Raw genomic sequence first — 12,070 nt, forward strand, 5'->3', positions numbered from 1 at the left:
AAGTAGCATGTCCTGAACCCACATCTAATGACTACAGGTCAGCTAAGAGGAGGGTGATCAAAGATCACCTCCTAGCAGTGCTGGAGACTTTGGCATGCTTTCTTGGTTCCCAGGAGTGAGTGAACATCCCTGGCCAGGCCAGTAGTATCTTCTGTAGGCCTGGGCCCCTGGGGTTGCATGCAAGACTTTGCTGCCTGGACCACAGCATTGCCCAGCAGCACTTCGGTGATGAAATCAATTTGGGTTCAGGCAGGAATCTGAACAGAGCGCTGCTCTGGAGGGAAGACTGTAGTGGAGCTGTCGTGGCCATTTATTATGTTCTGAAACCGAAGCAAGAGCTTAATAGCTCTGTGGGTGAGTGAGGAAGTTTTTTAGAGGCGGGCTCCACAGCAGGCCTCGTTAATGGTGGGATGAGCGAGCTGGACAGCTGCTGAGTCCCCAGCTGTGGCTGCCCGGAGCGGCCGGGAGTACAGCGAATGGAAGGAGCCCACAGTGCGCTGGCGATGGGGAGGGGTAATTGGTGGCTCTGGGCTGTGACACAAGGTCTTGTCTGGTAAGGAGGAGATGTTCTTGTATGGTGCCTGTTGTATTTTCGTTTCTTCGCTTTTACTCATGTGGTGTTTCTGATCCTTATCTTCGATTAGATTCAAGCAGAGGAGGTGTGATTTGATCTTTTCTCTGAGGGAGCTAAATTCTGTGAAGTTTGCTCAAGATAGCTGCAAAGTGCTGGTAAAAGGATTCACATGGGCCAAGTTGCTAAGGCGCTCCTGACCAGCAGATAACACTGTTTTGGGAGGTTTCAGCCTTTCAGGTTAATAGCTGGGTATGCAGTGCTTAGAAATCTCCTTGGTATTAGAGGGTGTTTCTTTTCCTTTTGCTTGCTGTGGTTTTGCATAGTTATCCCTTTAGCAGTGTGTCACTTTCTCATTTTTTTTCTACCTAATTTACCTTTACAAGACCATAAGAAAGTCACTTTTTGAATGTACAATATAAGCATTCTGTTAAGTTCATTTAGCCTGAATTTTAAGGTAAACTCAACCAAAATGAGCAGTTGTAACATCTGTGGCTATTTCTGTTACTCCTCACTAATAAAAGTTGAGCATACCAGATTTCAGTCAAATTCTAAGAAGGTGCAAATTTTTGCAGTACTTGAAGTCCCACTACAAAGGCAGGGGTCTTTTTTTGTGTGTAAGCATGGGGCAGTTGGGTAAGGAAGGACAGGACAGTGCAAGACCCAGCCAAAAACTGATTGTATGCACAGGCCAAGTGAACATTTGGTCAATGAAAAAATGAACATGAGCCAGCAGTGTGCACTCACAGCCCAGAAAGCCAACCGTATCCTGGGCTGCATCAAAAGGAGTGTGACCAGCAGGTCGAAGGAGGTGATCCTGCCCCTCTACTCTGCTCTCGTGAAACCTCACTTGGAGTATTGTGTACAGTAGTTCTGGTTTCCTCAACATAAAAAGGACATGGAACTGTTGGAACAAGTCCAGAGGAGGGCCACGAGGATGATCAGGGGATTGGAGCACCTCCCGTATGAAGATAGGCTGAGAAAGTTGGGGCTGTTCAGCCTGGAGAAGAGAAGGCTGCATGGAGACCTCATAGCAGCCTTCCAGTATCTGAAGGGGGCCTGTAAGGATGCTGGGGAGGGACTCTTCATCAGGGACTGCAGTGACAGGACAAGGGGTAATGGGTTAATACTTAAACAGGGGAAGTTTAGGTTGGATATAAGGAAGAAGTTCTTTACTGAGAGGGTGGTGAGGCACTGGAATGTGTTGCCCAGGGAGGTTGTGAATGCTCCATCCTTGTCGGTGTTCAAGGCCAGGTTGGATGAGGCCTTGGGTGACATGGTTTAGTGTGAGGTGTCCCTGCCCATGGCAGGGAGGTTGGAACTAGATGATCTCAAGGTCCTTTCCAACCCTAACTATTCTATGATTCTATGATTCTATGAACTGTTTTACTCCAGGTTACTTGGCTGATGCTGAAAGAAAACCATGGGAGACGAAACTAACGACCAACCAGACGTGTATCATTTACTATCACTCCTAAGGTGGAAACTGGGCTGCGAGGTGGAAGCTGGAAGTGGCTGTGGTTGAGGGCAGTGGGTTGTAGGTGCTCATCCTGTCCCTTCATCGGTGTGATTGTTGCTCTAGTTTCTGTTTTTTCTCCACTCTCCCATCTTTGAACTACTGGAGCTGCTGATACAACCTTCTGTTTTGGCTCTGACTCTAAGAAACTTTGAGGAGATCTGAATTGCTTCTTTCAATGACAGCTAGGGCTAGCAGCAGAGTTGTGACAGAGAGTACGTGAGAAGGAATTGCTTGACAGAGCTGCTAAGAGGAGCTCTTTCTGGTGTGGAAGTGGGAACAGCTCACTCTTGTTTTATCTTTATCTTCTTCAGAGCAAGTTTGCACTTCTGCTCTTGAAAGCCTCCTGGGAGGAAGAACAGTATGTTAACAAAAGCTTATTTTGTCCTTTTTTTACAAAAAAAAATTAAAGCGGTCTTGCTGTACAACTATTTTACACGTTAAAATCATTAGAAAATATTGATTTAAGTAACTCTTACATTGTTTTATCGCTGTGCAATTATTAGCTTGAACTCCGTAATTGTAATCTTACTTCATGATTTAAAACTGTCCAAGGCAGGAGAGTCTCTCAGACCTACTCATCCATAATTCTGTGTACTGCTGAAAAATTCTTCACATGATCAGCCTTTTGTGAGTACTCTTCCACCTTTATGAATGGGGATCTATTTCAGGTAGCATTTCTCTATTTTACTCTTAATCATTGTATTTAAACGCTATGACCGTGTTTGAATTGCTGCTATAATGATTTTCCTTCTGGTGAAGGACTGTAATTTTGAGATTTTTGTCTTCCATTATTTTTTTTTCTTCATACCTGTCGTGATAGATTTTGCTTTTTTCTTGTGTATAAAATTTAATTAGGCAAACAAGTGGAAAGACAAGGGAGACTTATGAGTTAATCTTGCTTTCAAAAGGGTGTGAGACTGGATTATTTTTTGAGGCTGAGTCTTTGAAAGTTAAGGTTTCAAAGGTGATTTCTGGAGCTCTGGGAGGGGGAGTATATTTCCTTCTACTTTTACGAGCTTCATGTTGTACTTAGTGATATGAAAGACTATTTAAAATTATAAATTTTAAATATAATCATTAAGGGTAAGTCAGTCACAGAAAAAGAAAAGTGAATAAGCATGGAGCATACATTTATATTTTTGTCACTTTAAGAGTTAGCAAGAAATACTTATGTGTTTTTATGTAATTTATAGGAGATATGCATTAAAATTACTTTGCATGTAAATCCATGAACATGACCATGAGTGAGATTTCTCTTCACCACCACCTTGCTCTAGGTGACCATGTTGCAGACATGTCTCTTCAGCAAAATGTATGAAATAGACATGCCTAGTAGCTGTCTTAAAGCTTGGCTAACCTGGTTAGAGTTTGGAATACAGATAAAGTACTAGTCAGTTGTTAAAACTGTATTGTTTGTTACAATGTAAGCTCACACAACAGGCAAACCAAAGATGTTTCTTGTGGTTTAAAATCAAGGCATGTGTTATGGTAAGCCACTCTAATACCATATTTAGAGAATACATTGGTAAGGAGAGTTCAAAATCTAGAAGCTTTTTAGCTTATTGAGATACATTCTATTAATTACTTGGGGAACTTTATTTTTGTGTTATATTGAGAAATTTATAAGTAATGTTTATTTACTTTCAAATAATTCACTCTTTAAGTTTCATCCTCTCACCAAAATACTCCTCATCAAAATATAAAATGTGAAATTACTGAAGCAGCTCATATAATAAGAGTTCTGGGTAATGGCTAACACAGATTTAGTCTCGTGTTCAGTCAGGGTAATTACAAGCTGTTCTTGCTAGTGATATCAGAATTTGTCAAAGAACTGCTGTTAAAGTACTACAGCTTAAAAAGAAAATAAAATGTCTAGATCTTTAATATTTATGAGCAGATACTCCAGCTGAGGTCATGCTCACATGCTCAGTGTTAACGCCCTATCAGTGTTAATGGTAAGTGGTGATCAATCTTCTTTTCCTCTTCCTTTTTTTTTTTTTTTTTTTTTCCCATTCTCCCCACTGCTCTTCCTGAGATATTTCTGCTTCATGTGAAATTTAAGGCTACACTGAACACTTAAGGCAACATTAGGGTTACAGATTACAGCCTTGGTTGGGCCTTTCATAGACAGTATGTTGAACAAAAATACAGCTGTGGTATTGGGATTGTCATAAAATCATTTCATAAAAAGGGGGTGAGGGAGAATGGGACTGTTGACCTCAGAAGTCAGCATCAGTTACTTCTACGAAAGATCTAGATGTATTGTCTAAAAAAATAGTTGCCACCTTGTTTTAGGTAACACACAGGGCCAGCTGGCCAATGTGGTGATTCATACTCTCATGAATTTCCTGTTTCCATATATAATGTTTCTCTAAACAAATCAGTCAAAGGCAAAAATGTATATTTCTGTGAGCCTTTTGCATGCTAAAACATGCACTCAATTTCCAAGTGTAAATGATGCAATTATGATCTAAAACTTACTCGACTCTGGGTGCTGTTGAACTGGCCTTCAGGTGGGAAATGTGTATGAGGAGTCCTAATTGGCAGCTTGAAACTGTATTTATTAAAATTTATGTTAAAAGCAAAAAAAAAAAAAAAAAAAAAAAAAAAAAAAAAAAAAATTGCTTTCTCCAGTTTTTAAAATTAAAGCCTTTTCTTTTTGTTTGTTCTTTCATTTTATGTCTGTTTAGAGTTTAAGTTTCAAAAGACTCTGAAAAAAACCTATGTGACTGCTTTGTCTGTTTTAGGCATAATACATTTTTAATGCTATTTCTTCAAGTGTAGGTTTTTGTGTTTTTGTGTTTTTTTTTTAACTTAAGGCTATGATAATTTAAATATTTCCAGGCTTACTTTTAAACTGAACAAAGTATATTTTGTTTCTTTATACTCTTATACATCCTCTCAGAATGCATATGTATTACACCTTTATGGCTGAAAATCCAGAGTTCATAGCTAATATGGGTACACAGTTTCATATTGTGTTATGTCACTTGACAAATGCAGTCTTACTTATCACATAAGCAATACCAATTGAATTACTGGAAAAAATTAGCATTCGTGTGTAGATTATTTATTGTCTTGATTTAATTGTTCTCAGTCTTTTAATATTGAATATGCTGGGCTGCTTATCTTATCTACTAAATTACTGAATTATGTCCACATTTAGGAACCTAAATGCCTTTTGGACTAGTTTATTTTCTAAGTTGAATACTTAGGTAAAAGAACTGCCTTCAGAAAAACTTGGTGTTATTTAATTTTACAACTTGGAAGGAGGTGGTGGTCTTCTGAATAGCTGCTGAATCCTGAGCAATTTTGCCCCTGGAGACTTATCTATACTGGCATTAAAACCAGAAAAAAACTCTAAAACCCAACAAACTCAAACAAACCTTCCATTATCACTCCATCAAAAGTATACCTTCTTCAGTAATAATTCCAAAAAGGAACAGTAATAGTGTCAATCTCATGCAAGTCACTGAAAAAGTAAGGAATTTCATGAATGAGTTGCAAGTCCCAGCCTATAGAATCATAGAATAGTTAGGATTGGAAAGGACCTTAAGATTATCTAGTTCCAACCCCACTGTCATGGGCAGGGACACCTCACACTAAACCATGCCACCCAAGGCTCTGTCCAACTTGGCCTTGAACACCACCAGGGATTCACACCTTTCCTAGGCAGTCCATTCCAGTGCCTCACCACCCTTACAATAAAGAACTTCTTCCTTATATCCAATGTAAACTTCCCCTGTTTAAGTTTTAACCCATTACCCCTTGTCCTGTCACTACAGTCCCTAGTGAAGAGTCAGTCTCCAGCATCCTTGCAGGCATATGGGTTTAAAAGATGGTTTGGTAATGACAAGATTCCTGTAGCTTTGTACCTAAATAGAAAGATTTCTGATGTTGTTGTATCATTGTACTTGGGTCAAATGTTCTGTGTATTTTTCAACTCCGACAACAGAATGCTAGTGCTTTTTATCCATAGCTAATAAGTCAGTGCCCCTTAGTAAAGCTACTGTAAACATCTGGTATCTCCTCTGTTTCACTGACTTATCCCTCTGTAAATTAGAAGTCTTGTTGTTCCAATATTTCATTAATAATTCCTGAGCAGTGTAAAGAGGTAATGTAAGTATCTGGGGAAAAACTTCCCTCAGTAATACTTAAAATAACTCTTTGCAGTTGTTTCTTTATTATGCAATTGCAGTGCTGTATCACTTACTCAGATGAAAAAAAAAAAAAAAAATCCAAGGTGACTGCTTGTGCCCTGTACCTTTTGCTAATTTGGTTTGATCCTCTACAGTAAAGTTAGATTTTGACTTAACTAATGAAAATCAATCCATGCTATTACATATAACCTTGCTTTCTGTTGATAGTCTTAAAATATCTAGATTTGTGTCACTAGCTTATTAAAAAAAAAAGTTTTACTTACGTCTAAATGCATTTATTTTTATCTCAGCATAGCTATTTGATATTTATTGGTTTGCTTACATATTCAGAATTGTGTGTGCTTTTAGGTCAAATTGATATCAAAGTTTTATGTTTGTGAACATTTTGTCACTTCATTTCAAGTGACATGAATTTTATTTTTTTTCTGAGTAATCTGATAACCACTAGTTTGTGGACTTTTTAAGAAAGGCATTTAAACTTTTTTATTAAATATGATTAAGGAACACTTGAAATGCTGCATAGCTGATTCTTTTCATCAAATACATTAGAAGTTCTGCAAGTTCCTGAATTAAAAATGGCACAAAACAGTGCTTGTTGAACATACTGAAGGCATTAAAAATAACTGAGCTTAGGCAAAGACTGAGTCTGAAGAAAGAATCTTCTCTCTATTGAGGCCAGTTCAAATTTTACTCTAGACTTCAATTGAAGGAATTACATATGCAGTGATATATGCAAATATATGTATTGTTTTTTAATAGATAATGGTTTAAAATGGAGCTATTTATAAAACACTTCATAGCAAAGTAATATAGTTTTTCATTATGGCAAAAATCTTGCTTGTTTATTGATGTATATGATTGGTATATATTGATGTATTGATATTTTAAATGTCAGTATATATTATGCAAATCATTCTCATCATTCTTCCTCATCTGATAGTAGCTGGTTTGCATTCAGGCATCAGATTCAATTATAGTGCTAATATGGAAGTCCCAAGTGAAGTCTTAAATTGGTTTCTACTTTCACAGCAATATACAGCACAATGCATTGTTGAGTCATCACACACCTCTCAATAATTCAGAGCAGCTGTCAGACTGAGATCTTTATCTTCCAATTCAGAAAGCAGAAATAATGATGATTTATGGGCTTTGGCCTCAAACTGCAACAGTTGTATAACTTCAGAGAAGTCCTGAAATTGTGTAATGACCTGTGCTGTAAAGTACTCTTGGACATTGCAAGACTTAATTTGAGGTTAATGGTAGTAGAAGGAAATTGGATTTACATTCATTTCTGTCAGTTAATGTCTGTTGCTTGCATATCATGGTGATATATTGGCACAAGGAGTGGTATTTAAAAAAAAACATTTCAAGTCAGTTTGGTGCATGAGCAGTTAAACCCCACCATCAGCCTGGTCTGTACTCTTTCATGTGTATAAAAACCATGGTAGTGTAGTTACATCAGGTATATAACATCTGAGGTGAATCTGTAGTCCTTTCAACCTTGTGCTCAAATTGTTATAAATAATATACTGAAAGCATTTGTCATATTAGAGACAAATTTCATGGTCTTATGCTTTCTGTAATGTGCTTGTCTATGGAAAATTTATGCTGTATGAGAAAGCAAAAAATGAAGGCACTGTTGTCTAAGGTATAACAGAGCTGTAGGTTTAAGAAAAAGCGAGAAGAATTTACTTCTGCCGTTGAAGCCAAAACCAAATTCTCAGTGGTCAGAAACAATCTACATCAAGCTATGATACTGACGTATTAGCTCTTCAAGAAATGAATGTAATACTACCAAATTATGCATTACCATTTGTTCATGCTATTTTTTACGGGGTAGCCACGTGTCATTCAGCTAGGCTGTGAGAAAAAGCATTGCAAGGAATTAGAATGCTAGGTGTACGTAGTATTTGGGGATCAAGTTCTTCTTTGTTCTGGAAGTTAGGAGTGTACAGTGAGAGAATAAAGTGAAGTAACTATGAAGGGCACTGTCAATTCCCACATTTGAAGGCATTTAATATTTTATACTTATTTTAGGACACAGTTATGATATTGGAACACTTATGTAAGTGAAGTTTTGGTAATTGCAATTGAGATTCTGTTGTGGGTTTTATGATGGTGTGGTGTTCGATGTTTTGATGTGGTTTTCTGTTGGTTTTTTTTTTTTTAATTTGTTGTACCGTTTCTCTCAACAAGAAGTTACTGCATAGTTAGCTCAGTGTCAGCCAAGATGTAAACTGAGGTTATACCGTGGAAATACTGCTGTTCACTTAACTTCCCCTTTCATCTAAAGATCTGCTACTTACCTCAGCACTTACTTTATATGGTGGCAGCAGCAGAAAGAGGATAGAAAGTGGATAAATGGCTTTGGTAGCCTAATGTAGATGATCTGTTTCCATGTTCTAGGAGCAGAAAGAACTGGGATTTGTGGCCAGCAGAAGCTCCTTTACCTCTGCTGTAGTTCTCTTAAACCTCTGCTTGTTATGCAAATCCCACTTGTCTCATTGAAACACCACAAGAGGATCGTTTGACTTCTAGCCAACATTCACTTGATATGTCAGTCCTGCTCTTCCACCACTCTCTGTTCCCTGAAATGTCATTGTCTTGCCACCCACAGAGGTTTGGGGTTTTTTTTATGGTTTGTTTTTTTTTTTTCACACTTATCCCTTCTCCGCGTTGGTTAAGAGCCTTGGCCCAGCTCTAGTTAGTCTTGTGTATCAGTCTTAAGTGTGTGAGTGCCTGTCAGAAATCAAGGAGCATCTGGAGGGCACTGTTAGTCATATGGATTAGTTTTAGGTAGTTCTGTGGGGAGATAAAAGTTGAACTCAATCATCTTTAGGAATGCCTTCCAACTGAAGATACTCTGTGATCTAAATTCTAGAGGATGCACTGTTCTATTACATGCAGTAGCATAGCAGTCCTAAAGTGACAAGCTTCAATATGCATTTAAAAAGACATGATTTGCTATGTTTTTTTTAATGAAAAGTAAATCTTTTTACTAGATGTTGCTCTTATTTACAGTTAATCTAAGACATGAAAATGATCACCAGTGTACCCAGTCATGTTAATGAGATTAAATCTGTTTCTTTTCAAGCTGACCTATGTTAAGCATTAGTCAAAGATGTAACAGGATATATTTTCACTTCATTTACATTATACAATACTATTTGTATCTCGCATGCAGTTAAACAAAATGCATCTAATATATCAATATTTTATTTGTTTTTTTTTTAGGGCTTATGGGTCAAGATGGCCATTTTGGATCATGTGAGAACAAGTACTGCGGCTTGGGTAGGCACTGCATTGTGAATGGGGAGACTGGCCAAGCTGAGTGTGTGTGCATGGAGCACTGCAAACCGCATTACAAGCCCGTGTGCGGTTCTGACGGAGAATTCTATGAAAACCATTGCGAAGTGCACAGGGCTGCTTGTCTGAAAAAGCAGAAGGTCACCATTGTACACAATGAAGATTGCTTCTTCAAAGGTAAGCACAGCTGAACAATACCTGGAATATTGCTATCAGTGTGTGTTTTCAAGCAGCTCAGTTAAAGCTCTGTAGAGGCTGCACTGATTGTACAGTGAATAAATGACTCGGTAAACACAGTAAGTATCTTTCTCCAGAGATATCTTATGGATTTTTATTTTTTTTTTCCCTTTTTATCTGTACTCAGTGCTCTGGGCAATCACCTCTTTTTAACCTGAACAATCCAGTTGTTTCTTGGAAATTAATCCACAACAGCTTGTCTTAAAAATGTGGCTCTGTTGACCTCATTCATCTGAATGTACTTATAGTCCCAAAGCCCGAAGGATATTAATCTCTGTTACATGAAAAACAGATTCAGATTTCAGAGGGGTTTTGTAAGGCTGCAGGACCTGCACTCGTATTTGGCATTGAAGTTGGTATACCAGTGGTTTGGTCATGGCTAAATGGGTCTTCCTTGCTTTGAATTTGGACAATGAAGAGTTTACTCGGGTGGTTACCGAAGCATGCAAATTTAGCTACTTTTTAATCTTCTGAATGCTGAGAGATACTAACCTGAATGCTCGGAGATACACCTTCTGTTAAGCATGTTATTGACTAAAGATGTCAACAATTGCAGCTTGCTCTTTTTTTATGCACTTTGAGCACACCTTGCAGGTTTCTGGAACTCTGCCAATACACACCCTGATTAAGCATGTTTGAATACTTGGACAGATTTGCAGCATGTTTGTACTGGTTAAAAGTGGCAGATGTCTTTGGGGGTGGTGGTGGTGAGGAAATGTTTTTAAATAAGGGCATTTTTGATTAGTCTACCTAGGGGTTGAATTAATTCATATTCTTTTTAGACTGTTCTATTTTTGTTAACATTATGTTGTAGGTATAGTTGCATTCTCAGTCATAGCAACTAATAGCTACTACCACCACAGAAAGAAGTCTACTGAAGTATTTCCATTAAATGAAATTCACTTTCGTAGGGAATACTGATTTAAATTACAATATTCCACTTAAATTTTAATCTGAATTTTCAAAATAGTATTCTTGTATAAGGTTGTTCAGATGGAACTAATTAAAAAAAAACCACATCAAAGTTGATTTTTTTTTACTGCATTTATGGTTGAGAAATTGTCCTTTAAATGAAAAGTTGGTGGTCTTTTAATCAAATCTAAATATCCCAGGTCATGTACAAATGCAAGTATCTTTATTATTATGAAGGGTTTTGTAGTAGCACAATGGAATATGAGGGGTTGGGGAAGGCACAGGGAACCCACCAAAAAAAGCCAACTTTAGGCAAGAACTTAAGAAAAAAATATAATGTATACACAACTGGACTTTATGTATTTTTTTCTTGCTGAGTAAATGAGGTGACTGCCAAGGTGAAGTGTCTTTTCTCCTTTGCCTACTTCAATTCACGTTAAGTTTAGCAACATTGAAACATGTTAAGGGATAGGGATTCATAGATTAAAGAGAGGGGATGGAAATCTTGTAAAGGAGAATGCACTTGTAAGTAATAGTGAAAGTTTAAATTTGTTCAAAACTAAATGTGGACCCTATATAAAATTGATACATGATCACAATATACAGTCTAATAGGTAGTGTTCTGAGATAGTAGAAAATTAAAATTTGATTTTAAGAGTATAGTATATGGGGCTTGTGCAACAGCAGCAAAACATGACTGCTTCTGTCTTGTGTCTTAACAATCACAATCTCTTAAAAAACCCTTTTTTGATGATGCAGTACTCACTGAACAAATGACAGTAACAAACACTAAAATGTTTAGATTTATGGAGCTTATTTAAATTCTTCAGTGTGCTATATACAATACAAATAAGCCTTGAGCATGTTTGTGAGAAACTGTAGTGTTTTGGTTTTGTTTTTTTTTTTCTGAGGGGGGAAAATGTAGTGAGATCTATTTACTGAAATGGAAAGAGAGACAGTATTTTAGCTATTTTATTATATATATATATTTATATATATATATTATATATTTATATATTATATTTATATATATATATAAATATAATATATATTTAGCTATTTTAGCCTCATCACTCTCAAGGGTGTCAGAAGGGCATTGCCACATGTCCTCCTTGTTAGCTTAGCTGGCATCCTCCAGCACAGGTGATTGATTTCATGTCAATGAGCTGCTTCTGAGACCAGAAAGATCAAATAAAGATCTTGCATTCAGAAAACAAATATTAAGAGCATTTTTTTTAGTCTTTCACAGAATTCTTTATTAAAGGCTAGTGTAAAATGGGGTGGGCAAGGAGGGGAAAGAAGTTTGCTATGCCTACAAGATTCTGTTACATGGTATGGTAGTCGCTGATAACAATGACTATATGA

General features: G+C 37.2%; 1 protein-coding gene across 1 annotated transcript in view; it reads left to right on the top strand.

Moving 5' to 3' along the window:
- Nucleotides 1-12,070, top strand: part of FSTL5 (follistatin like 5) — a gene marked incomplete at both ends in the record, with an annotated part of 323,640 nt that overhangs the window by 61,321 nt on the left and 250,249 nt on the right. Inside the window, one exon of the mRNA XM_080617101.1 lies at nucleotides 9,485-9,733. Coding sequence (XP_080473227.1) covers nucleotides 9,485-9,733 — 249 coding nt within the window. The remainder of the gene's footprint in view (nucleotides 1-9,484; nucleotides 9,734-12,070) is intronic.

Source organism: Psittacula echo (genome assembly GCF_963264785.1).
Source record: "Psittacula echo genome assembly, chromosome: 1".
Classification (NCBI taxonomy): domain Eukaryota; kingdom Metazoa; phylum Chordata; class Aves; order Psittaciformes; family Psittacidae; genus Psittacula; species Psittacula echo.